This window comes from Mytilus edulis, chromosome 6 (genome assembly GCF_963676685.1).
Source record: "Mytilus edulis chromosome 6, xbMytEdul2.2, whole genome shotgun sequence".
NCBI classification, from domain to species: domain Eukaryota; kingdom Metazoa; phylum Mollusca; class Bivalvia; order Mytilida; family Mytilidae; genus Mytilus; species Mytilus edulis.
The window spans coordinates 42386119-42411865 of NC_092349.1; the positions used below are offsets into that span (position 1 = coordinate 42386119).

General features: G+C 31.0%; 1 protein-coding gene across 2 annotated transcripts in view; it reads right to left on the reverse strand.

The window, feature by feature from the left end:
- Positions 1–4729: 4729 nt before the first annotated feature.
- LOC139527682 (TBCC domain-containing protein 1-like) overlaps positions 4730–25747 on the reverse strand; it is a 29943-nt gene continuing 8925 nt past the window's right edge. For both annotated transcript variants that reach the window (XM_071323277.1, XM_071323276.1), the window contains exons 5-20: positions 24341–24441; positions 23001–23109; positions 21959–22028; positions 20549–20624; positions 19344–19440; positions 17628–17694; positions 16985–17105; positions 15378–15465; positions 14803–14851; positions 13234–13313; positions 12141–12263; positions 11363–11538; positions 9280–9377; positions 8333–8482; positions 6939–7637; positions 4730–4975 (exon numbers count right to left, since the gene is read on the reverse strand). In XM_071323277.1, the coding sequence (XP_071179378.1) occupies positions 7563–7637; positions 8333–8482; positions 9280–9377; positions 11363–11538; positions 12141–12263; positions 13234–13313; positions 14803–14851; positions 15378–15465; positions 16985–17105; positions 17628–17694; positions 19344–19440; positions 20549–20624; positions 21959–22028; positions 23001–23109; positions 24341–24441 (1480 nt within the window). In that variant the 3' untranslated portion in view covers positions 4730–4975; positions 6939–7562. The remainder of the gene's footprint in view (positions 4976–6938; positions 7638–8332; positions 8483–9279; positions 9378–11362; positions 11539–12140; positions 12264–13233; positions 13314–14802; positions 14852–15377; positions 15466–16984; positions 17106–17627; positions 17695–19343; positions 19441–20548; positions 20625–21958; positions 22029–23000; positions 23110–24340; positions 24442–25747) is intronic.

Sequence of the window (25747 nt, forward strand, 5' to 3'; positions counted from 1 at the left end):
TGTACACCTTACAATCATTCCATACAACAAATATAGTAGACCTATTGCATAAAGTATGAGAAAAACAGACCAAAACACAAAAACTTAGCTATAACCACTGAACCATGAAAATGAGGTCAAGGTCAGATGACACCTGCCAGTTGGACATGTACACCTTCCAGTCCTTCCATACACCAAATTTACTAGCCCTATTGCTTATAGTATCTGAGATATGGACTTGACCACCAACACATAACCTTGTTCACTATCCATGAAATGAGGTCGAGGTCAAGTGAAAACTGTCTGACGGGCATAAGGACCTTGCAAGGTACGCACATACCAAATATAGTTATCCTATTACTTATAATAAGAGAGAATTCAACATTACAAAAATTCTGAACTTTTTTTTCAAGTGGTCACTGAACCATGAAAATGAGGTCAAGGACATTGGACATGTGACTGACGGAAACTTCGTAACATGAGGCATCTATATACAAAGTATGAAGCATCCAGGTCTTTCACCTTCTAAAATATAAACCTTTTAAGAAGTTAGCTAACACCGCCGCCGGATCACTATCGCTATGTCGAGCTTTCTGCAACAAAAGTTGCAGGCTCGACAAAAAACGAAGTACAAACAAATATCTATTACTTAACACAGGTAGAACTGGTCTGCATAGCAAGACACTAATACCCCTGTAAATGTATAAATTTTGGTTGTTTTCTGTGAAATTCAGTATTGAGATTATGACATTTTTGTTTTTAGTTTAATGGTTCAAGGGTCAAGGTCAGAGTCATCTGGTATTGGTATTTTACACATTCCAATTCCTTGTTAATCAGTATGTGATCGATCTGGTTTTTCACTTTCCCATTTGGATGCACCCATGTGGCTTTGTGTATGTTTTTATGTTCAAAGATTGTTTCCCCAATTATCAGATTGTTAATAATACAGATCTCTACTAATCTTTCACCATTGTTGCTAATTTCTCCAAGCCCATGTTTTTCCATCACTTCTTCTGAACCTGTGTTAGTTGAACCTACGTTTGCATTAAAATCCCCAAGTAAGTACATCATGTTTTGGTGTGCCCATTATCATCTGATTTAATTTATCATCAAAATTTCCCTTTCCATAAAAGAGGGACGAAAGATACCAAAGGGACAGTCAAACTCATAAATCCAAAACAAACTGACAACGCCCATCTATGTAGTCATAGCATTAAATAACCTAAATTAAACAGTATATGTGCCCATATAGCCCAGCGCACAACCCCTTACCAGGAGAGCCAGGGATTTTATATATTCATCAAGGTCTCCTTCCTCTAGATGAGCCACTAGCCAAAGTTTATGATTCCTATCTTGCGATTGGTTTTGTATGGAGTTGTCCTTCTCTTAGATTTACTGCTTTAACATAGCTATGATCTTCATCTGACCAACTATTTACCCAAAGCTCTGGCAAGGTTGGTGAGTGCTAGGGCATGTCCACACGCCGGTTGGCCTACACACTGCATCTCTGGGGATCTTCTGCTCCGAGATCCTCTACAATTTTGCCTAGGATGCTAGACCCTAGTTACATATTAGCGGATATTTAATTTCATGGTTTTGGCAAAGTCTGCATACATTTCTTTGAACAATTTGTAATTCGATGAACATTTAAATTTGTGGTTCCCTTGTACCAACGAAATCCACAAAAAATGGTATCCAAAGAATATTAATGAATCCACAGTAGCCAATTTACTATTCATGACCTTTAACAGCATATTAAATGTCCAACACCTAAAAATTTTAAAGAAAAAATCAATGAATAGTTGTTTGTAGGATCAACCTGCAGTTACATATTTTTCTTAAACAAATCAGACACCAAAAGAATTCTGGAAAATCAGTGCCAACAAATGTGACGTTTTCATATGCATAATAAATCAACTGACATACCTGTCAACTCACCCGTTTTTTGCGGGTGACACCCGTTATTTTCACCTCTCACCCGGGAGTTTTTCTTTACCCGGCGGGTCCCGGGAATTTCTAATATTACCCGTTTCACCCGGATTTCTGACCGGAATTGTTTCCGGTATTTAGAAGTAATGCGACCTTCGGTTTTATCGGTCTTTTTCAATGTAACCAAAAGTCAAAATGTAGGACTGTTTACCTGAGCTGTGAAATAGCTTCAGGTTATTCCTGTGGAAAAACTAAAACCACCCAAATAGTAAAGAGGGCCCTTTCAGTTGAAAATAACAAAGTGGTAGTTGAAAACAAGCCAAGATTTTTTGTTTTGTCAAAACTTGCTAAAACATTACTGGTTTTGCCAAACAGCAATGCAGACAGTGAGAGGGCATTTTCTTTAGTAAAGAAAATAGCTACAGAGTGTAGGGCTGATCTTAATAAGGATACACTGTGTGCTCTTCTTACTTGTAAAATGAATACACATTTGCATTGCTATGAACTGAAACCAAGTGCAGTTCTTTTAAAGAATGCCAAGTCTGCTACTATGGAATATAACAATAGTCTGAAATAAACTTGTATACATGTTCTAACTGTTTCATATACATATTGACTATATAAATTATATGTAAACATATTTTTGTTCTTCAATTGAGCCCGCAAAATGTCGTACGCGTTATGACCTGAGATTTTTTTTCTCAATGCAGGTCATGACCTGACTTTTCATTTTCAGAGGTTGACAGGTATGTCAACATCATATCAAATCCATTGTATGTTATATTAGGGAGCTACCATTTGATTTTTATGGGGGGGGGCTAGGATGAAATTTGAAAAAATAGGCAGGACAGGAGTTTTGAGTAAAAAAAAAAGGCAGGATGAGACACTTGCAAAAAAAAAGTCAGGACGACAATGTAGGTAAAAAAAGTCAGGTTAAACTAAAAAAAAAAAAAGGCAGAACCGAACAGAGTGAAAAATAAAAAGGCAGGACAGAGATTACAGCTAAAAAAAAAGGCAGGACAAAATTTGTCATCCTAGCCCCCCATAAAAATCAAATGGTAGCTCCCTTACTGATAAATATTATCTACATCAAAAACACTATTGTAGAACATTCATGTGAATTCACAAACATTTAACTGAAAGGTTGTTGTTTGAAAAATGTCCAGTGACAAATATGTCATGCCTTGCAACCAAGCATCTCAAGTATTCTGATCAGTAGTTTAGAGCACACTATAATGTGCTGAACAAACAGCACTATTAAAATGGGACAATAGAATAAACGTCCCAGACAAAATGGATATCATCCCATTGAAATAACCATAATGTTCTGTGCAGCACACAAAACTACCTATTACAAAAAGATAGCACATTTTCAATAGAATGTACTGTGCCGCGCACGACACTATCTATACAAAATTCATTGTCAGTGGCATAGCTACCATTGATGCAACAACGCACTTGCGTGCATAAACAAAATGGCCAGAAAAAAACATAATAAAAAAATCATTACAGTCAAAAAAGAAAAAGTGAGACTGCCTGTCAATAAATATATATATATATATAGGTGCTCTAACTTGTCAGAAAGGTTTCCATGTTTTCTATAAGTTCAGTTTTGTTGTGCGCACATCTACATCACCGGTATATACAATTTTTAGACCATCTACTAAACGAACTATGAGATCGTCTTGTCAATTCAAGGAACGTTTTCTTCCAAACAATCTGAAAAGTTTGAATCGGGACCATCAAATTCGCATATTTCCCCGCCTACAAGTCTGATCTTCAATCAGAAGACTGATCAGTTTCCTCTCAAAATTAAAAGGTGGGTTGCACGATGTGATATTTATTTATCCATCTAAGAAACAAGACCAACTCACTGCAACATTGGAGATGATGCCGAAAGAAAATTTGCCCAATATATTCTGTATTCTGCAAATCCTTCTCACCATGCCACCCCAAAACTCTACTGATGAACCCTCTTTCATCGCTATGAAACGTGTAAAAACGAATCCGAGTCGACTATGGGATAAGAAAGAATTTCTTCACTTGCACTGCTGCACATTCATTCTGATTTTGACATTGACAATCAAGAAGTTATTGACAAGTTTAACAATGCTAGGCAGATGAAAATGTTACTCTCCTAAAGGACCTCGGTTGTAAACTTCAGTCTTACATACGGTCCACAGGCACTTGTCTCAGATAAAAAAAAATCTATATGCCTTAATACAAAGGTAGATAGGAAAAAACATTCTGAGACAAGTGCCTGTGATACGGTCTTACATACAAATGTCACATTCATATATCACAAAATTAAAAATTGATTGTTTGAATTGCTTTGTTTTCGTATGTTAACATATATGTCATAAGATGATCCAGTTCTCTAGCCCTTCCTTTCTCAGAAGCATAATAAATTGATGAGCATTGGAATTTGTGATTTTTTTCAGTCAGTTTTAGGTCTTTGATTTGACATATAGCAAAACACTCAACTGTGCATACTTCACTTCAAAATTAACAATCTTAGACTTAAAAAAGATTCATATTCTGCAAAAAAAGGGTCCAAATTTTTTTTTCGCATCACCCCGCTCGGCAACTTCTGCATGCAAATCACTAGAAGTCTTTCTACGCCACTGTTTGTATACAAAGTGTTATGCCCTGCTCTAAACATTGTAATACAGAATAAACATGGAATTTATTAAAAATTTCAAGCACAAGAAATTATGCAAATTCCTTAATTAAAAATAATTCCAAGTTGAAATAAAAGCCTGTTCATTGTATGCAGCATATTATGTATTGGCTTTGAAGTTAGAACATGACAAAAAAAAACCAGTAGAATTTTAATGTGCTTTACACATTGAAAACTAACAAAATTTGTACAGATAACAAATTTGGTCAGGACTATACAATACAGAGCTTGAGACAGAAAATTGTAAATCTATCACAGTGTATAATCACTCATACTTCTATGGATTAAAATATAAATATCCTTCATGAGATCTAAGAAAATTAAGATACAAAAAAAAAAACGATTTAGGATTCTCCTTACATGGATGTTAAAGGGGAACGGGAAGGTCTATTAACAGGACAGATAAAACCAGGACAGTTATTTTCGATACATTTTTATCTGTAACTTTTGTTTTACTCAACATATTGTTAAAATTTGAATTGTATAATAAAGAACATGGTATTTACTTATATTATTTGTAAAAAATATAAAAATGAATAATAACTAAGTTAAAAAAATCTGCCAGGACAGTTTAATTTTATGAAAAAAAATGGCTGAAATTGCCGAGAAAAGTTTACTTATAATTAAAATATTTTCTCCAAAAAGACTGTCTGGCATAATATTTTTGTACCATTATAAAGATTATTAAATATTCATTCTAACAATCTATAATTTAATATTTTTTTCATCTTTTAAAGGTAAAAAAATCTGCCAGGACAGTAGCCTTTCACGTTGGTAATTTTGTTGAAATTATTTCAATATCAAAATACAAAGTTAAATATCTTCTTCAAAATAAATGTCTGGTAAACAAATGTTAGTTCATTGGAAAGTTTAGAATATAAGCTTTATGAAAATATAAAATTATATGAACTTTTATGTCATTAACACCAAAAAAATCTGCCAGGACAGTAGCCTACTCCGCTAAATTTTAAGAAAAAAATGGCTGAAATTGTCGAGAAGAGTTTACCTATAATTGTTATATTTTCTTCAGTACGACTGTCTGGCATAATATTTTTGTATGATTATAAAGATTATGGAATAATCTTTCTAAAAACCTATGATTTAATATTTTTTTCGTCTTTTAAAGGTAAAAAAATCTGCCAGGACAGAAGCCTTTTACGTTAGAAATTTTGTTGAAATTTGTTCAAAATCAATATATAAGGTTTAATATCTTCTTTGAAATAAAAGTCCGGTAAACAAATTTTAGTTCATTTAAAAGTTTGAAATATAAGCTTTATGAAAATATAAAATAATATGGACATTTTTTTCATAAAATTAAACTGTCCTGGCAGATTTTTTTTAACTTAGTTATTATTTATTTTTATATTTTTTGCAAATAATATAAGTAAATACCATGTTCTTTATTATGCAATTTAAATTTTAACAATATGTTGAGTAAAACAAAAGTTACAGATAAAAACGTATCGAAAATAACTGTCCTGGTTTTATCTGTCCTGTTTTTAGACCTTCCCAAGGGGAACTAGATACAAGATATATAGAAAAAAATCTAATAAATTATTTTTTTTGCTCAAACATTTATCAAATGCAAAAAGTGAAATAATAATTCTCTTTTAGCAGCCAGAATGGTTCAATTTTGTCAAAATATTCTAAAAATCACTTGCAAGTGAATAATTCGACCTCATTGAATCCGTATTCATGTGAACTTTAATTTAACCCCTAAGCTTGAGATGAATAACACGTGAATTGTATGTGTAAAGTTATCTAAAGGAAAAGAATTTCAACATTGAATGTGATACAAAGGTAAATCATTTGATTGACTGATTTGATCCACAAAAAATCATTCTCATACAGGTAAAAACGATGATAAACATTTATTTTCAATCTATAATATGAAATTAAAATGACCTAGAAAAATCCAACAGCATGAGTTTGCTTAATCTATCTATATCTATATTTATGTTTACATCGCTAATGTGGTCATCGGATGACTTTGGAGGTCATTAGATAGTTAATTACATGGCATCTAAACTAAAATACACACGAAACGAAGTTACAAATTTTCATGCCCCTGCCATGTTAATTGTTTATTTCAGACTTTTAATAGTTTGAAAAAATGTTTTACATTGTTATTAATCAAATATGAGAATTTATTTAAAATCGAGGAACATGAATTTGACAGCTAGTGCCCCTTTAACTATCCTGATACTGATATGTTTTTACAAAAACAACTGAATAATAATAAAATATATACTGTAAAATTAGAAATAATTGTGAGGTTTTTAAAATTTGTGAAAAATGTAAAATTAGAAATAATTGTGAGGTTTTTGAAATTTGTGAAAAATGCAACTACTTTAGTATTACAAATGCAGGCAATAATTTAAACAATTACATATATAGAAAAGACAAATCATTTTTAGCGGAGGGCAAAGGTTTCTCAAATCCATTTGGATATAAAAATAATATTACTTTCCCCCCTTTTTAAGTTAAATTTTATCAAAAGAAGTTTATCCAGACTGTTTAAAACTGTGTGTTTCCTTAAATATTAAAAAGAGTTAAACATAAAGCTTTAGTTGCAGCAGACAGCACTTAGACAGGATGCAAATCTAAAAAAAATATTTTTAGACACTTGTAATATTTGATTATTGTCTGATATGAGGACATTTTAGGAACCTTTAAAAACAAATAATGATATATTGTAACGATTAACAGATATGATAGCAGAAAAATATAAAAACATTATGGACGGTTTGTCAATTTTCAGGAATTCCTTGCACAACCTTATAATAATCAAAGCACTGTTCTCAACACTATGGTCAAAACAACAATTGACACTCAATATCTGTGTTTTCTGGACTACTGTTGTGTTGTTGTTTAGCTGTACCAATGAGGCTAATAGCTGTTATTCACTATTCAGGTGGTTAAAGATGCCACATTTCATAATTAAAAAATCCATGAACAGTCATCAAGAAATCTTTCATGTTGTTGTTGATGGTGGTGGTACAACTAAACTATCCAGTTCTCTTTTGTAGTTTGTCTCTGCTAACCATACCTACAAATATATATAATTTACCCTGCAATCAGACATGTTTATATCTAAATACGACTGTTCATTTGTACAAACAAACTTATTGGATATTCAACTACCTAGTATATAAACATCTACTCGTGGTAATTTTCTCGTTTGAATTGTTTTATATTTGTCATTTCACAGCCTTTTATAGCTGACTTACTATGCTATATGGGTTCAACTCATAGTTAAAGGCTGTACAGTGACCAATAGTTGTTAATTTCTGTGTCGTTTGATTTCTTGTGGAGAGTTGTCTCATTGGCAATCATACAACATCTTCTTATTTTCCTAACCTGCTTCTAAAGCAGCAATAGTTTATCTTAAAATTACACAGTTCTTTTTATGTATTCTTTGGCAGTCTGTTTATTAATTAGCACTGTCAATTTCGAAATATATTGTTAAATATCAATTATAAAGTATTTTTTATATGTCAATTTTTTTTTATAATTTATATATGCTTGAAATAAGCAAAAGCATAATACATGAATTGACAATGATTGCTGTTCAAGGGTTGACCTTTTTTTTCTTATACTTTTGGTTTCAGAGAACTTTAATCCTCTAAAACAGGTCTAAATAAATGACAAATCTAGCTTAAAATTGCAATTCTTATAAATGGCAGGACTATAACAATCCAATAATTTTTTTAGGAAGTCACAAGAAACCAAAAAAATACATACATGGAACCTAGATTCTACTAATTCCTGGAACTCTTTCCTCTGCTGTTTATTAAGTCCAGCATCTTTGACAGTTTTCTGCCAGCTGTCAATTTGTTTCTGTCTCTGAGTCACAGCTTTCTGATATTTGTTTGGTAGTCCTCCTGGAATGCTCTAGAAAAAAAATAATAACATAAACATATAGATATAAAATAAAGCTACCCATTATGGAGAAATTAAGAAATTCACTTGCTATAGAGGAAGTTGTATTTTACCAGATTGGTATTTAAATTATAAGTGGTGTTTTTCTTTTAATACAGTACATGTAAATCATTTTATATATTATGTTCTCAAAACTATGCATTGAAACATTCTTTATTTGTAAAACTAAGTTTTACTGCAATGTGTAAATCAAAAAGCACAAAGAGAGATAATACTTGTTTCACACAAAAATGCTTATTTCCACATATTATTAAGAATCTACAGATTCTATTGAAAATAATATGCCTCTATTACACAATTTCTTCTGTCTTTTCAAATTGCAATTTTAAAGAACGAGTTTTTTATATACCAGTACTTGTACAATATGTTTAAATCAACGTGTTCAGGCTTTTCTTACGAGCATCTGACATCACTCCATTTATTTTCTGTTCTTGTAATTTTAAAAAGAAGCAATGGAATTTTAGCCTTTAAATTTTGTAGGGTATATTAATCAGCCAAAATCAGAGGATCCTGAAAGGTCTTTAAAACAGAAAGTAGAATGAAGCTTTTTTAGATCTATGTACTAAGCAAAGCTTGGACACAGGATCTGTATATGTACTTTCTTAATCTTAAAAAATGATAGTTTTAACTTAAATCCAAACTTACAACTTGAAAGTCTTAATTCAGAAAATACTTTTTAGCATTTAAAAAATTAAACTGAAAGAATTTTGATCTGAAACATTCTAAAATAACTGAAAATGAAAACCTACTATAGTTGTTCCTTCCACTTCAAATGGAATGTTAAAGGTAAAGAATTCTGACACCGGTAACAGTTCCCATACTGGTCCCTCATCTTTGTGGTCTGGTCCTGCAGAAAACATTAAGGATGATTAAACCAAAGGTAACAGATTATATCAAATCTCTCATTAGTTCACTCATGTACAAGACTGATAATGGTGAGTTTATCACTATACTGTAAACCAACTTATTTTTCGCAGATACTTAATTTCCCGTTTTACCCTTCCTAGACCACTTCGCAGCTATTTAATTTTGTGATTTTCTGAAGTTCAATAAGGAATGATCCAAGTGTTACATATTCATGACGATTAATATTCGCATTATTATTGTACTCGTGAAAGTCGCGAAAATAAATTGCTCATGAAAATAAGTTGGTTCACAGTATATAGAATGAAATTCAAAACAGTGTGGCTGTGGCCATTGATTGACACATTAAATTCATCCATTGACTGGGACAATTTACGTGAAGGTTTGTCTGTAACGACCACTGTTCAAGACGTACCTACGATAGACATTTAAACTGTGGGGTCACCAAAGGTTTCTTAACGCCTTTAATTATAAAATAATTCGAAAAATTAATCAGGAATAACCTTTATGTTTTGATTTATATAATTGGTATAAATCGAAACATCGTGTTATTTCTGATTAATTTTTCGAATTACTTTATTTCGGTGTTGAGAACCTTTGGTGACCCCATAGTTTAAGTGTATTTAAAAAGTACATAGTGATCAGTGGTCGTTACATACAAACGTTCACCTAAATTGTCCCAGTCAATGGATGAATTTAATGTGTCAATCAATGGCCACAGCCACACTGTTTTGAATTTCATTCTAAACATGATGTTATAGTAAACAAGAATGTGTCCATAGTACACGGATGCCCCACTCCCACTATCATTTTCTATGTTCAGTGGACCATGAAATTGGGGTCAAAACTACAATTTGGCATTAAAATTAGAAAGATCATATCATGGGGAACATGTGTATTAAGTTTCAAGTTGATTGGACTTCAGCTTCATCAAAAACTACCTCGACCAAAAACTTTAACCTGACGGACGAACGGAGGCACAGACCAGAAAACATAATGCCCCTCTACTATCGTAGGTGGGGCATAAAAATAATTGAAAACTCTGTTTTCACTGAATTAAAATTTACTAAACACAGGATTTCTGAGAAACAAACTGTATTACTTGTTCAAATTCAGTTGTAAAATAGTTTGATCAATATATAATGAGCTGTGTTGGATAGAAATTGACCTTATGCAAGTTCACAAATACATGTACATAAATAAGACTTTGATTGATTTTGGAACAGTCAAATATGAAATAAAAGATGAAACTCTGTCTGTTTAGTTAGGTTCTTAAAACAACTGAATTTTTAAACAGATACATTCTTTGTGAAATGATTTTCAAACAGGAAATAGTTTTACAGATGTTTTGATAATCATTTTTATACTGCAATCAGCTATTTTACTATACAGATAAAGCTATACGTATAAACGTTAGCTTTATACGTCAATGATCTCAACTCACCTATAAGCCCCGCCTACTTACAACGTCACGTCACAACCATGACAACGTGTAGTAACAATGGTCAAACTTTTATGTATTTAAACCTGTTATGTCTTCAAATTGGTAATTTATATACCATGTTTATCAAATGTTATTAATCAAATTCATTTTCCCTTTCTAATTCCTTAAATTGTCAATGCTTACCGCCTAGACTACGCTCATAGGGAAATACCCCAAAATGGTACCCCAAGGGGGAAATTCCTAACACTTTTTTTTAATAATATTTGTTTCATATTTTTATTATTTTTTTTTGTTTTTTTATCGATTTCAGTATAAAAACAATATACGTATAGTGTCTTGAAATATGAAATTTATTTGTATTCGGCACGAAACGGGAAAATGCTCGGTAGAACCTCGCATTTTCCCGTTTCTAAGCCTCATACAAATAAATTTCATATTTCAAGACACTATACGTATATTGTCTAAGAATAAGGTCCATTTCTATCAAACACAGCTTGTATAATAAAGATTATTCCAATACCTACCAACACATAACGGCTGATCCCAGAGATTTTTAGAATTTCCTATTCCAACTTTGTTCATATGATCCTCAATGCTAGGATAGAATGTGTGATATGGAGCTAGAAGTAATGTGTCATTCCCGCCAAGTATTACTGGTCTGTTTGGTGTCAGTGTGTATAAATTACACAGAGTACTGCCGCTGGAAAATAAAATAGATCAAATATTATACAGGAGGATGTTGAAAATAAATAACCTCACCTGGTAAGACTGTCACGGAACAGAAGTTCCTTCATAATATAATTTCCAAATGGAACAAATATTCTGGAATATTATTTCCACAGGAATAAATATTACAGTAGATGTTCCTAACGGAATAAATAGTATAGAATATTTGTTCCATCAGGTACAGGTATTATGACATTGTTTATAACAAAGTTTCCACTGGAACTTCTGTTAGGTGGAACAAATATACGTTAACAAGACAAGACAGGATGAAACCGAATATTGTACAGTACAAACTGCAGGATACAAAAGTGTACAAAAGTGAAATATACATTTTTTTGTGGAGCATACCTGTGATGCTTTGCAAGTAATGAAAATATATATCCAATCCACAAAACATCCCCTTGCACCCCCTTAGTATTTCAAATGTTGTCCTATTAGTAATAGTCTGTAATATTCATCTCCTCCTTCTCTATTGTATTTCTATATATATATCAAATAGCCATTACCAAAAATTTACACATAAAATCCAAATTTTTCTTGCTTTTCTAAAAAAAAAACACCCTAAAATTACTGTACCTGATCATAATGTTTCTACAGGGTGCTATCAGTGTAACCTTCTCACAATGACTTAGATATATTGTGGTTTCTACAGGTCCAAGAACTATAGTTGTACTTCTACATTTTTCAATTGTTACTGATCTGAAAACAATAAATTATGTTACTATAGTATGATTTTTTTTTTCAATAAAAAAAAGAATATAATATTAGTGCTATTTCATTCCATAATCCTTGCTCAGCATATGTATTAACCAAAAGTTACTAAGACTCAGGAAATAGTAAAGTAATATAATTCCCAGACTTTTTCATTTAACAAATACTATGTTATTTTCTATTTGCGTTGTTAAGAGTCTCTTCAAATTTGTACTTTATTTGTCCTTTTTATTTTTATACCCAATTTATTATGCCCCATTTATGGGAATTATGTTTTCTGTTCTGTATGTCCGTTCATCTGTTCGTTCGTTCTTCTGTCAGTTCATTTGCCTGTCCCGATTCAGGTTAAAGATTTTGATTGAGGTATTATTTGATGAAGTTGAAGTCCAATCAACTTGAAACTTAGTACATATGTTCCCTTTGATATGATCGTTCTAATTTCAATGCCAAATTAGAGTTTTTACCCCATTTTCACGGTCCACTGAACATAGAAAATGATAGTGGGGATGGTGCATCCGTGTACTAGGGACACATTCTTGTTTTTATTTGAGTCACTAATAATTCTTTTTGTAGATAAAATGTGTGTCTTTTATGCAATGTTTTTAATGATCATTACTTAAGGTAAGGCTTATCAATGAAACATCCAAAACATAAAACTAATATATGATATTGTTTGATAACTGTATGTGTCGATCATCATCATCATCTTCTAATAAATACAGAACTTACATTCAGCAAAGTTTCAATAAACTGTCGACAGAGAATTATGTCAAGCCTGCCTGTAATTCCAACAGTGTAACGCAAAAATTAAAATGGCAATACTTTTAATCGGTGAAGCATGACTGAAGGTGCAGGGAAAATAATTTCAAGGAAATGAAATCTGCCAATTCTAATACAACAGCTAACAAATACTACTGACTTATTCTCTAATTATTGTAATTCTATTTAGTTACCTTACCTCAGAGGGGACAGTAAATATAGGTAAGAATAATGACATCTGTGTATCTTCACACTGCTATTCTCTAATGTATTGGAACTCTGAAGTAGTGAAATGAACAATTATTAGTTTCGGATATCCACTGAATTTTTACAAAAAAACATTTGTTTGTAAGCAATTTAGAAAAAAAAGTGTAAAAATATATATAAATGTAAAAAGATCATCGAACAGAAGCAAATATGAATCAAAAACTCTGTTTCTTGTAGTGTCAAAAATTATAATTGATTAGATTATAAAATTCCATAGTTTCCAATTAAAAAGTAAATATTTTATCTCTTAAAATATAGCTTCAATTTTTTAGGTTTCATTTTCCTTGTGTCAAAAAAATTAAGACAATGACTAACATTAATTTAATAAGAAGTATACCTCATATAGAATAAGATGTTTTATTGTATAGCAATATAATATTTCCCACAGAAAGTAACCAAAAGTTAGCGTGCAATAAATTCTAATATTGCACTAGTGCAATAAATCCAGGCACGGATCCAGAGGGGGGGGGGTGGGGGGGGGGGGGGGGGGGGGGGGGGGGGTTCCGGGGGTTGGAACCCCCCCTTTTTTTGGACGATCAATGCATTTGAATGGGGACATGTAATTGGAACCCCCCCTTTGTCCCTGGGTTAGGAACCCCCCCTTTTTAAAATGGCTGGATCCGCCCCCTGAAATCTTCAAAATTCATGATGTCATTAACGACAAAATCTTAGTTTAAACCAATTTTTACTTTTAAATATTATATTGCTATACAATAAAAGGGTTATTGCATGAATATTAGGGAATATTGTCCCTCGTAGAACATATATTGCACTCGCAAGCTCGTGCAATATAAAATTCTACTCAGGACAATATTCCCCAATATTCATGCAATAACCCTATAGTATGATCATCGATAAGCCAACTATCCATTAGAATCTAAATGATGTGGATTTCAGGAACCATATTATTTTATTTTTCCCAAATATCAAACAATTCCTTAAAACATAAGTATATTGGGAATTTCGTGCTACAATAAAGACCCATTGGTGCCTTTCGGCTGTTGTCTGCTCTATGGTCGGGTTGTTGTCGCTTTGACACATTCCACATTTCCTTTCTCAATTTTATAATATGTTATAAAAGGACTAACAATGTAATTCCAGTTTTCCAATGTGTGAATGGGGAATAAAATATTACAAGGAAAATTTTGGCAAAATTTAGACAGGGCCTGATCATGAGCATCACCTAAAATAAATAATATAATCACAAAGTAAACTCCATGTTTAGATCTCAAAGCTTGTGCTTTTTATTACAATCAAGCTTGAGTCAAGGCAATCAACTCTTTTAGTAATTCTGTCATTTTTCAAATGATTTCTCATCATATAGTTCTATAACCTATGAAAAGGAACTATTCTAAGGGGAAAAAGTGGAGTTTTAACAAAGAACATAATTCTGCACATTGATATTTTTTTAAATTGCAAATGATTCATGGTCAATTTGGCCCAAAGACCTTGTCTTGTGTTTGAAAACCTATATAGTACAGATGTAACTTTCCACACTTACTCGTCCTATCGTCTGTTTGCTGACCTGACTCATTATTATGATCTTGTTTCTACAAAAAAAAATCAAAAATATATCTTAAAAAAAGATCTTTTAATCATAAAGAAATCATTTTCCTAATTTTGAATAAATGAAAAGTTAACTTTATGAAATAATTCTTAAAAAGATTTAAAGATTCAACAGATTTTTTTTTTAATAAAAGGATTAAAAATCTATCTATATCTAAAGTGAATATTCAAACTATGATACTTTTTTTTTTTTAAACATATATGAATTATTTGAAAGATAAGATAGCTTTTCAAGCTTTGGATAACATAATCAGCACTTAATTAGAATTTTTTTGTAAGCTGCAGTATAAAAGATTTAAATGCTTTACAAGCAATGTCTGTATAGACAGAAAGAAGGTTCTGTAAATATTTTACAAATAATTGTCTTTGAATCTATCGTAAAATGTAAGACGTTATTCTTTTTAAGTATAAATGTAAGACATTATACTTACATTTTTTATGCATGGTTAAGATAAAATGTCATCCTCTCAAAAACCAAATCAATTATTTCTGAAACTGTTTGATTCTTACCCTTTAATGTGTTCTTTTGGCACAACATGAGCATTTGTGGCTATTTTCCCTCTCTTCTTTGTTTCTGATTTAACATCCTTTTCCTCTCCTAAAAGAATTTTTATTTCTGTAGTATTGATCTTTGAAACAATGTATTCTTTGCTTTCATCTATACCTTTGTTTTTTTGGGGGAATTTGGGTGTTGGGATTTAGTGTAATCTATTTAACTGTCCAATATTTTTGGTACTTTATGTTGACCATTTATGTATTAACCCTTTTCAAATCTGTATTATTTTATTTTTTTATGTACTAACTGTTAAATTCACTTTTATTGGTTGGAATTTGTGTAGGATTATTTGGGTACTGGGGACTAATAGACAGGGTTATCTGCATCTATTAACTAGTTTTTATTTAAGGTGAAGGTTTTATTTCTAAATATAAACTGGGGTAGGGTCTTTAAAAAGAAACAAACAGTTGAATTTTAACAAAATAATTTTAAATTTAGCATTCTAATATGACGTTCTTCTTGAGCTTTGGGTACAAAGCCATGTTCTAATTCAAATAGAACATGGGCTGCACGTGATTGACGTCACAATTGAAATTGCAACGTCAGATGAATTTTGAACAACGCCAGGGATCAAAATGGACATTTTTGTTGGTGTTGCTCGCTAGGAAATTAAATAAAAACATTCTAAAAGTAAGTTTAAATGTTTCTGTTCTTTTTTTATTGATAAACTGTTGATTTTCTATAACGTTTTTGGTTCATGAAATCAAAATGGCGACATTCCGAGCGTCTACTATAGGTCAGCATCGAAGTGAAAAAGTTCAAATATTCCTATTAGAATCGAAATAATTCTATCCTGCCATGCTCTATGCTCATTTTAACATGGGTAGGCATTATATTTGTAAACATTTAATACCTCGCTTACGCTCGGTATTAAGATATTAACAAATATAATGCCTACCCATGTTAAAATGAGCATAGAGCATGGCAGGATAGAATTATTTCTTAATTAACTTCTAACTAGAAACTAAAAACAAATGTTAATGTATTAAAAATTTGATCTGTTATCTGTTTGTTGTAAAAGTGTCTGATATCATGATCCATATATTTGAGTGTTTTACATTGATATATCATGATTCTGATAAGTCTGTTATTAGCACCACCCAGTCATTCAATATACCTTTTATAATCTATACTGAGTATCAAATTCATAATACATTTGTAATGGATGGAACACAATTTCAATTTGATTATCTCCCCTTTACCATAAAAATGTTACTTATATTTATGTGTAAAAATAATTCAAGGTGATCGCCAATTACATATAGCTTGGATTATTATTATGATTACTGTGGATTCATTTATTTTTCGTAGGTACCAATTTTTCCTGGATTGAGAAAAACTTTTTTTTTGTAAATATTTATTTTATGGTTTAGGCAAAGTCAGCATACATTTCCTTAGATATATTTTAACTTGATGAACATCTACCAAGGAAATCTACGAAAATTAGTGGCCAACGAGTAATACTGAATTCAATGTAACCAATTTTGAAGAGTCCTATGATAAGATTATGGCTGAAGTAGTTTTTTTGTACTCGTCTTCATTAAAATTGTAATTCACAAACCTGCTCCTGCCCAAGACAATCTACGACCACTTGCTATGCAGGCTGATATACCAAACATATTTTGAACCAAACAATCCTTTATCCATAGCTGTAAAGGTCTTAGAGTAAAACTTTTTGTTAACTGAAATGTAAAGAAAACATTTACCTATGGTGAAACAATTGAGTGAGGCCTATTCAATTCAAAACATATTTTTTTTATTATTATGTTAGGATTTCTGTATAGATATACTTACTTTTAAAATAGAAGTCTTGTCTAAAAACTTAAAGTTTCAAAATAAATATTGCTTTTCACAATGATGAAAATGTGATGTGGGTATATGTCAATGAGACAGCAAAATAAAATCCCTATAAAATAATTGATTTAAATTATATTTCTGTGAAAATTTATGTAGTCATTTCAGTTTCATACTTCTTTATATATAAATAGAAATTTTAGACTGCATGTCCTCAATATATACTTTACCAATACATAACAAACAATTATATCATTTTAGAATTTGACAATTTAATTTGCTTTATGCATAAAATCCTTAGGCCTTTCTTATGTATAATGTATAGGCATATGTTGATTTTAACATATGATAAATATTATGTATTGTAATTTTGCTTGTGTTTTCCCCTTTATGTTACCCCTTTAATTTACCTTTGAGTAACCTGTTCTATGCTGCACTGTTTGTAATACTGCTATATCTTGAATAGGTAAAAGGGATCTATAGAAAAAAAAAAACACATTATAAAACTAAACACATTAGAAAATTTTACAGGTATCATATTTTACACTTCCATCCACCTCAATCAAAATATTTGATGGCCTTTATAAAAGGTTAGTGGGAAGGGATGAGGCAATTTGCAAACATTCCCTCATGCAAATTTAAAAACAAACACAGCCTGTCCTAACAAATCTGAAAACATTTCATAATCTTTCAATTTCCAAAAGGGCAGTATTTAACTAACTGCATCATCCAACTGGTCCAAGGACTCAGTTATCGTCCTTTGGTTTCGTTGTCTACGAATATAGTCCCTAGTGTAAACAGTGTATAACTTGCATGTTTTATTTAATACACTTTCCCAATTTATTTCTTGATATTAAATGAATGAAATATTAAGTAGGGGGATGTAGTTACATGTTAAAAAAATTTGGGTGCTGCATCTTTATGTTAAGTAGTGATTTGGTCCAGTTGAAAAAGGTCAAATTTTATCACGTCTGAAGCTGTCAAACTGAATTTTACACCCCCTTAACACAGAAGTGTCAATATTTTGAGTTAGAGCTGGTAGAAGTTTCTATAATTTTGATATTATTTGTCTCACTGGTAGTACAATACACTGTAAAAATCTTTTTGAGAAAAGATTTTTTTAATTTGAATTTATGGTCTAAAAGAAATGCACTACGAAATAAACTTATTGTAGTAGCAAGCATATTTTTACCCTACTTTTTAAATTTATGCCTGTTTTTTTTATTTCCTTCTACAAATTGTCATTCTGTTTGTGGGACCATTGTGGAGGTTCATTATTGGGTGTATTTTTACAATACAGTTGAACCTCGTTGTGTCGAAGTCGAAGGGACTGGACCAAAGTATTCGACTCATCCGAGGTCGAGTGTGTCCTCATAAATTTTCAGGTGAAAAATGTTGAACACACTAACATTCCACTTGAACAATCAGCAAAGGTGTTAATTAGTGGTCACCATAAACATGTCATTTTAACTAATATACAAACAAGTATGTTTACTCAGCTTTAATCTCTTTTGAAAATGATTAGTTGACATAAAAAATACATCCGACTTAAATTTTTATCATTAGGTCTGCATCTTTCGAAAAATTCTTACTTTCAAAGTTCGAGACATCAGGGTCAATTTACATTAATTTTACTTAGGCAGGACTATTAAATTTATTGACTTAACCAAGTATTCGAATCATCCGAGTTTGACTCATCAGAGGTAATTATGCATTGATCAAACAGGAATTTTACCGGGACCGAGAAATTACTTCTACTCATCATTTTTTTCGTTACAACCGAGTTCGACACAATAAGGTTCGACTGTATATAGTTTTGATAGGCAAAAGGTGGTGGTGTTTGTGCATACATACAAATGTTTTAACTCTCACTTCGTATGTGTGCCTCTACCAAATCAGGCTATGTAGACCATGTGTTATTTCTTTCTTTGTACATATCTTTCTGGAGAGTTAGATGTTGGTGATTACTGTGTGGTGCTGTACAGTTCAATGTTTTGAGTCATTACTCTTATCTTATTATTAATGAATTATTTTAAAAACACTGTCCTATCATGTAATAAAGTATGCTTTTGCAGTTGATTGGGATCAAATGATTAAAAGCTTTTTCAAGAAAATGAACCACTTACTTGCATTTATCTATGGAACCAGCTATGAGAAAACTTATTGCTGACAATGCCTGTATAGAAACCAGGGACTCTGATGGATTGTTTCTGTTATAAGACTCTGAAAAAAATTGAATTTATATCATATCACGTTACTTTATATAGAGATTAATGCATGGCCTTTTCCATATCGGCCCGGGTATCACCCCAAGACGTAGTCGAGGTGCTGATATAGGTCGAGGGATGATACCCGGGCCGATATTGAAAAGGCCAAGTATTAATCTCTTTATCATATACTTCAGACAATTGTTTTATGTATGGCAAATTAACAAATAAAATTACTAAAACAGTCAAAACTTTATAAAACAGTTAAATTATGAATCTAACAAATACACCATAACTGCCCAACAATAACATTACTACCTCCATATTTATTTATGTTACTATTTCCCATAGACGCATTTTGAAACATTGAAAATTTGGAAGAGTTTTATTATTATTATTATTCCATATTTGTTGTACTATAGAAGGATTCATAATTGTCAATGGCATTTGTTTATATCAAGTACAAAACCCCCATAAAAGTTCCCGTAAATTTTGACGTCATCATAAAAAATATTTGATGTCACAATGGAAAAGTAAACAACCGATACCGGAAATACCAGAAGTAATTTGCACAAGAGGCACTATTATGGGTTTTGTGCCCAAGATGCCCCTGATATGGGTTATCAGCCCGGGTTGGAAATTATGGCTTGTGTACTTCTGCTCATTACACATATGCAAAAGCTATCATATCAATGCTAAGTATATGATAAAATGAAATAAAATCAATCAGCAATGAATAATTGTCTTCAGGTTGGAGACAAATGCACCTTCAACTAAAGATGCCAGGCTAGAGATTACTGTATACAAGCTACTTAGACCCATTGATCATTTATGAAAGATTTAAAATATTTAGTTTTAAAAATATAAATAAATAGAGCATTATGATCCTGGCAATAACATAATAATGACTTTTCAAACAAAAATATATATATGTTGAATTTATGCAGTAATATTAGGAAGTTTTATACATTCATGTGATTTTACAGCAAAATCCATGCATATACCATAGTGGTGCTAGTTTGAAGTGTAAGGCAGATGTTGGTCAATAAATTTAGACAGATGACCAATCACAGCCCCTCTTTATATAGGTATTCAACAGGATACTTTTTTCATACTAAACTAACCTGGATCTACAAGAAGTTCAAGTATTTCATGCATATTGCTCTGTATATATACCAAATGACTGTGGTCATCTAAAGTCTGAAAATACAAAAAATAAATAAAACATAAAAAAGTTCTTTTCTCAGTGATTGATTTCTCTAAAATAATTTATTCACAGATACAATTCATTAAAAAAAAAATAACCAGGTGTTATCAAAATTGAAATCAACATACATTCACTGTAAATTAGATAGAAAAATAATATATGTATAATTTTATTATGGTTGCAACCTACAGGAACATTTTACATCTTTCTGATGGTTGGTCAATCTTAAAATATCTCGAATGGACAGTACAGTTTGTGTACTGTTCATATTGTTTTCATTCTGACTAAACTATCTTCTCTTGTTCTTTGCATTTGATTGATAATCCCCTTAGTAGTCCCCCCCTATATTTTTGACCAAAATAAATAATTACACCATTATCATGAGGTTATGTTCTATTTCTATATCATTTGTTCTTTTATATTCATTGCATGCTAAATAACAAGATAAATTGCCCTGATTATGATCTATTACAATTTAATTTAATTTTGGATGTAACACGTCTTCTGATTGTCTGACGTTATTTTGTTATCAGCCCAGACATAATTAAGTCATGTGACCGTGACGTCATCAACGTTTTTTCATGGTTTTCTACGGTTTAAAATGGAATTTAGAATTAAATTATAAGAAATGACTGTAATATTTTTTCTGTCTATTGAAATAACATAAAAAATGTGGTGCACACTGTTAAATAACCCGCTACATGCGTTATTCGGTGTGCACCAAATTTTTATGTTATTTCTTCAAAGACAGAAAAAATATTACAGTCATTCCTTAAATGTTTTATTTGCTCTTCAAATGGTGATCTTTATTTTTTTTTTTTTTTTTTAACTCTATATATCTGATGCTGAAACAGAACATGTGTTTATACCAGCCTATGTTTGCATCCAACATGACTTATCCATGAATACCTCCACTAAATATATTCATTTTATATTTTCTTCTGCAGTTACTGCCCTTGCAATATCAAATTAAAGATAACTTTCTTTTGGGGAAAACTTTTATGTACAGTCCACACTGAAATATATTTTTTGTACCATAGTCACACATAGGGTTGAAGATGTGTGTTCCTCGGTTTTAGTTTTTATCCCTTATTATTTTTCTCGATCGATTTATGACTATTTAACCAAAGGTATACTACTGCTGCCTTTATTTAAAATACAAATGGTTTGGTGCCAAAGTAAATTTCCCAAAAATATTTCTGCAGAATACTAAAATAGTATGATACCTGAATAAATGAAAGTTAACTTTTACAGAATAAAAAAAATGTAAATATAATACATTGTAACAGCTTTATTCACTTTGAAAAATAACATGACAAAGACTCACTTTATTTCCTCTAGGCGTTGATCTCCCTGTACCATCCAGATCTGGAGAACTACTTCTTGTTGTAGGCCATCTAATTCAGTGTTAAGGTTGTAAAGAGATCTGCTGTAATTTCATTTCATATAGACAAAACAGTTATTCATAGTACTTTTGTGTATCGCTAAGTTGCTGTCACAGATATGTTTTCCCCACACTTCCTTTCTTTAGTATTTAAAATCAAAAACTAAAGTTGTCAGGAAACTTGAAATTGTTATTACAGGAAACTTGAGAATTCAAATGTGAATATCTTGTCATAAAATATGACTGTTTTGTAAAGAGTAAAAATGTACAAGGTAAAATAATATTTCAACATGTCATTTATTTCAAATGCCTTTGTTTATTTTCTATATATAATCATGAAGATGTTGAATGAATGACAATCAGACAACTATCCACAAGACAAGAGATTTAATTTATAACTATGATAAAAATTAATGTTTAAATTATATATTTTCATTTATTGTATTTCTTGCTACGGCTTATCCATGAATTACTACAATAACCAATTAGGTGGAAGATACATAGTTCTAAACAAGTTAGATTTAGATGAAACATTTTTCCATGTTAGGACTATCATTTTTCAAGAGCATATCAGAATTTACTTCACCAATCAACTTTTGATTGTTAAAACAGAGATGAAATGAGTGCACACAGCCTATAAATTAGATAGACAATGATGAAAACTTCAAAAGATCATGATGTGATATAACTTCTTCCTCTCTCATTATTTCTACTAATTGTATAGTTATGATCTGAATAAGTGTACAAAAAATGTATTCCATATTAAATTGGATTATTTTCTTTGGTGTAACTGTTTCTTTGGTTTCTGTTTCTTTGATTGATATATTTACTGTTTATGTCACATCTAGATTTTATTCTTTTTCAACTTGATATTAAGGATCAGTAGGGAGTTTGTTAATACTATTCAAGTTTATCATTTTGCCACTTCAAATTTTCAGCAAACACACAATAAAAACCAGACAATAAATTGTTTTTCAAAGGATACTCATCTCCAGCCACAAGCGAAGCTTTCAAGGACACTTTATGTATCTGTTGTACATATAAATACAAAACAAATTTCAATGTGTTTACTTTTACTCTGGATTTCAGATGATCTGAAATAAACATAAAATTACATCTAAATGTTAGACAAAATTCATTTATTATTATAGGATTAAACACATTTTTTCTAGAGGTTATTGATGTGTAAACCAGGGTGATTAACTCACAAACTGAATAAAAGTCCGAAGGACTTTTATGTTAAGTTTGTGAGTAAGAGACCCGGTTTACACATCAATAACCTCTAGAAAAAATGTGTTTAATCCTTATAATTCTTAAGCCAAACATACACGATAATTAATTTACATTATATGTTTGATGGCTGCTATGTTTGCCATCAAAAGCACAATGGCATGTTGTAACTAAGGAGTACGCCGCCATCTTAACTTTCTAAAAACCATAAATGTCCGATAAATGCATCAGAATCTAAAATGAAATATAGCACCTACCTCAAAAACTTCATTTTAATTATATATTATCCAAATTTGAAGCGTACACGTAACGAAATAATCTTTCCCTTGAAAATTTTCACCCGTATGACGTCGTGTTATGCCAAGACGTAAATTCGGCAGAATTTTATTTAAATTTTATTTTTATACATTTTCGAAGCTTTAGTGCATTTGTTTAATATTTTTTGTTTTTTTTTTGGTTATATATGCATTATAATAGAAACAACTGTTATGCAATTGTTTTATAATCGCAATTTGCTGAAAATCCAAGTATTCCTGCAAGAATCGTGCATGAATAGATTACGAAAGTAGTTGCGGAAACATGGTTTATCGAAGTGTAAACCAAGAGAAAAATTTGAATTGACCAATCAAATTCAAGTATTTAAAGATTTGCAAATGATATAAGAATTATCTATCGATATAAGAATTATCTATCAAACAATTTTCACAATTTATAATTTATGAAGACATCTCAAAATTTTGTGTTTTAAGTAGAGATCTCAAAATTTGCATTTATTAAAGAAGAAATTCATTTTTGGCCATTATTACTTTTTCACTTATTTAAAGTGTCCCTTTGATCTGTAACTGCATGTAAGTTAAATGAAATATACAAAGAGAATGCATATTTGAAAACCATTCTAACTTTCAAACCTCAAAATATATAATTGACTTTTCAAACTGTCTGCCTCCAATGAAACTCATAATGGTTTTTCAAGAAATGTTTGGGTACAGAAAAATAGATATTTCATAACTTTCGTCTATACATCCATACAAACTATATGAAAATACCTGCTCATAATGAAAATATACATTTTGATAAATTTGACTGAATCTGTACCTCTTTCTTGTTTTGTTGAGCAATTTGACATTTCTTGGTCCCATTCCATCCTCTCAACAGGGGACAAGTCTTCACTAAACAAATGGCAAGTGTGGAAATACCTTAAAATAAACAACTTCCATGTGTTTATTTATTTATATCATATTTTATAAATGGATTATTTGAATTTTGCTCAAATAACACAAAAAAATTAACATTCGTGAAGCCTCATTCACTTTGCTATTTGGACAAATGTATGTAAACAAACTGCAAGATACACAAGAATTTACCAATTGCAATATATAATTTCTTTTTATCATTTGCTGGTGGGAGTTTACTGAAACACATGTAAATTATACAGATGATTCAAATACAAAATATCATGAAAGTAACAAAGAAACAAAGACATTTGAATGATATAGTAATCATAGAGTCAAACCTGGTTTCTACTGATCCCATTTAAAGCAACAAGAGTTTTCTGTCAAGCTTGAAAAGGAAATGATATTTACACAGAACTGACATGTTTTGAATAACATTATTTTTGTTTTTGGAATGACTTTACAAATATATTTTGTAGAGTTATAATTATCATTCAGTCACATGACTTAAAACTTAGGATGTACTTAGGTGATCTAAGGTAAAATTTAAAAAATCAAGAATTCAAAACTGATACTTTAAGCTGGAAGAGTATTAGTTCAGGATCAAAATAAGCTAAAAATATTGAAAGGTCATGGAGCTCCTTTTCGAGATATTTGTTTTATAAAATATGGAGGGAAAAGGCTGACTCAGACTTTTATCTTATATTTGCATTGGTATTATTTGGGTCTCAAATCAAAAGAAAGAAAATCAAGAATCTGCTTAAATTTTGTCAAATGACCTTTTATGAGCTATTTAAAAGTCTTATGTTAACCTTGTAACTTATGGAAACACACCAAGGGTGTGGTCACGATTCTCCAACATTTGGTAATTAGACAAAAATAACATTAGGGATTATGGGGTCCTCTTAAGGACTGGATCTTGATATCCACCTGTAATTCACCTGTTCTTAATCAAAATATTGTTGAAGGGGTAAATATTGTTGAAGGGGTAAATATTGTTTTAAAGATATACATGTTTTTTAATAGTCTCCAAAAATGTAAAAGTCGATATTATCTAACGCAATGATGTATTTTTTCTTTTATATCAATAAAGATGTGCATGGTATGATAGACAATAAGACAACTCTCTACAAGAGACCAAATGACATTGAAGTTAACAATTATACATAAAAAATGAAGATGTGGTATGATTGCCAATGAGAAAACTATTCACAAGAGACCAAATGACACAGATATTAAAACAAATATAGGTCACCGTACGGCCTAACAACGCTGAGCAAAGTCATACCACATAGTCAGCTATAAAAGGACACGAGAAGCTTAAGACAAA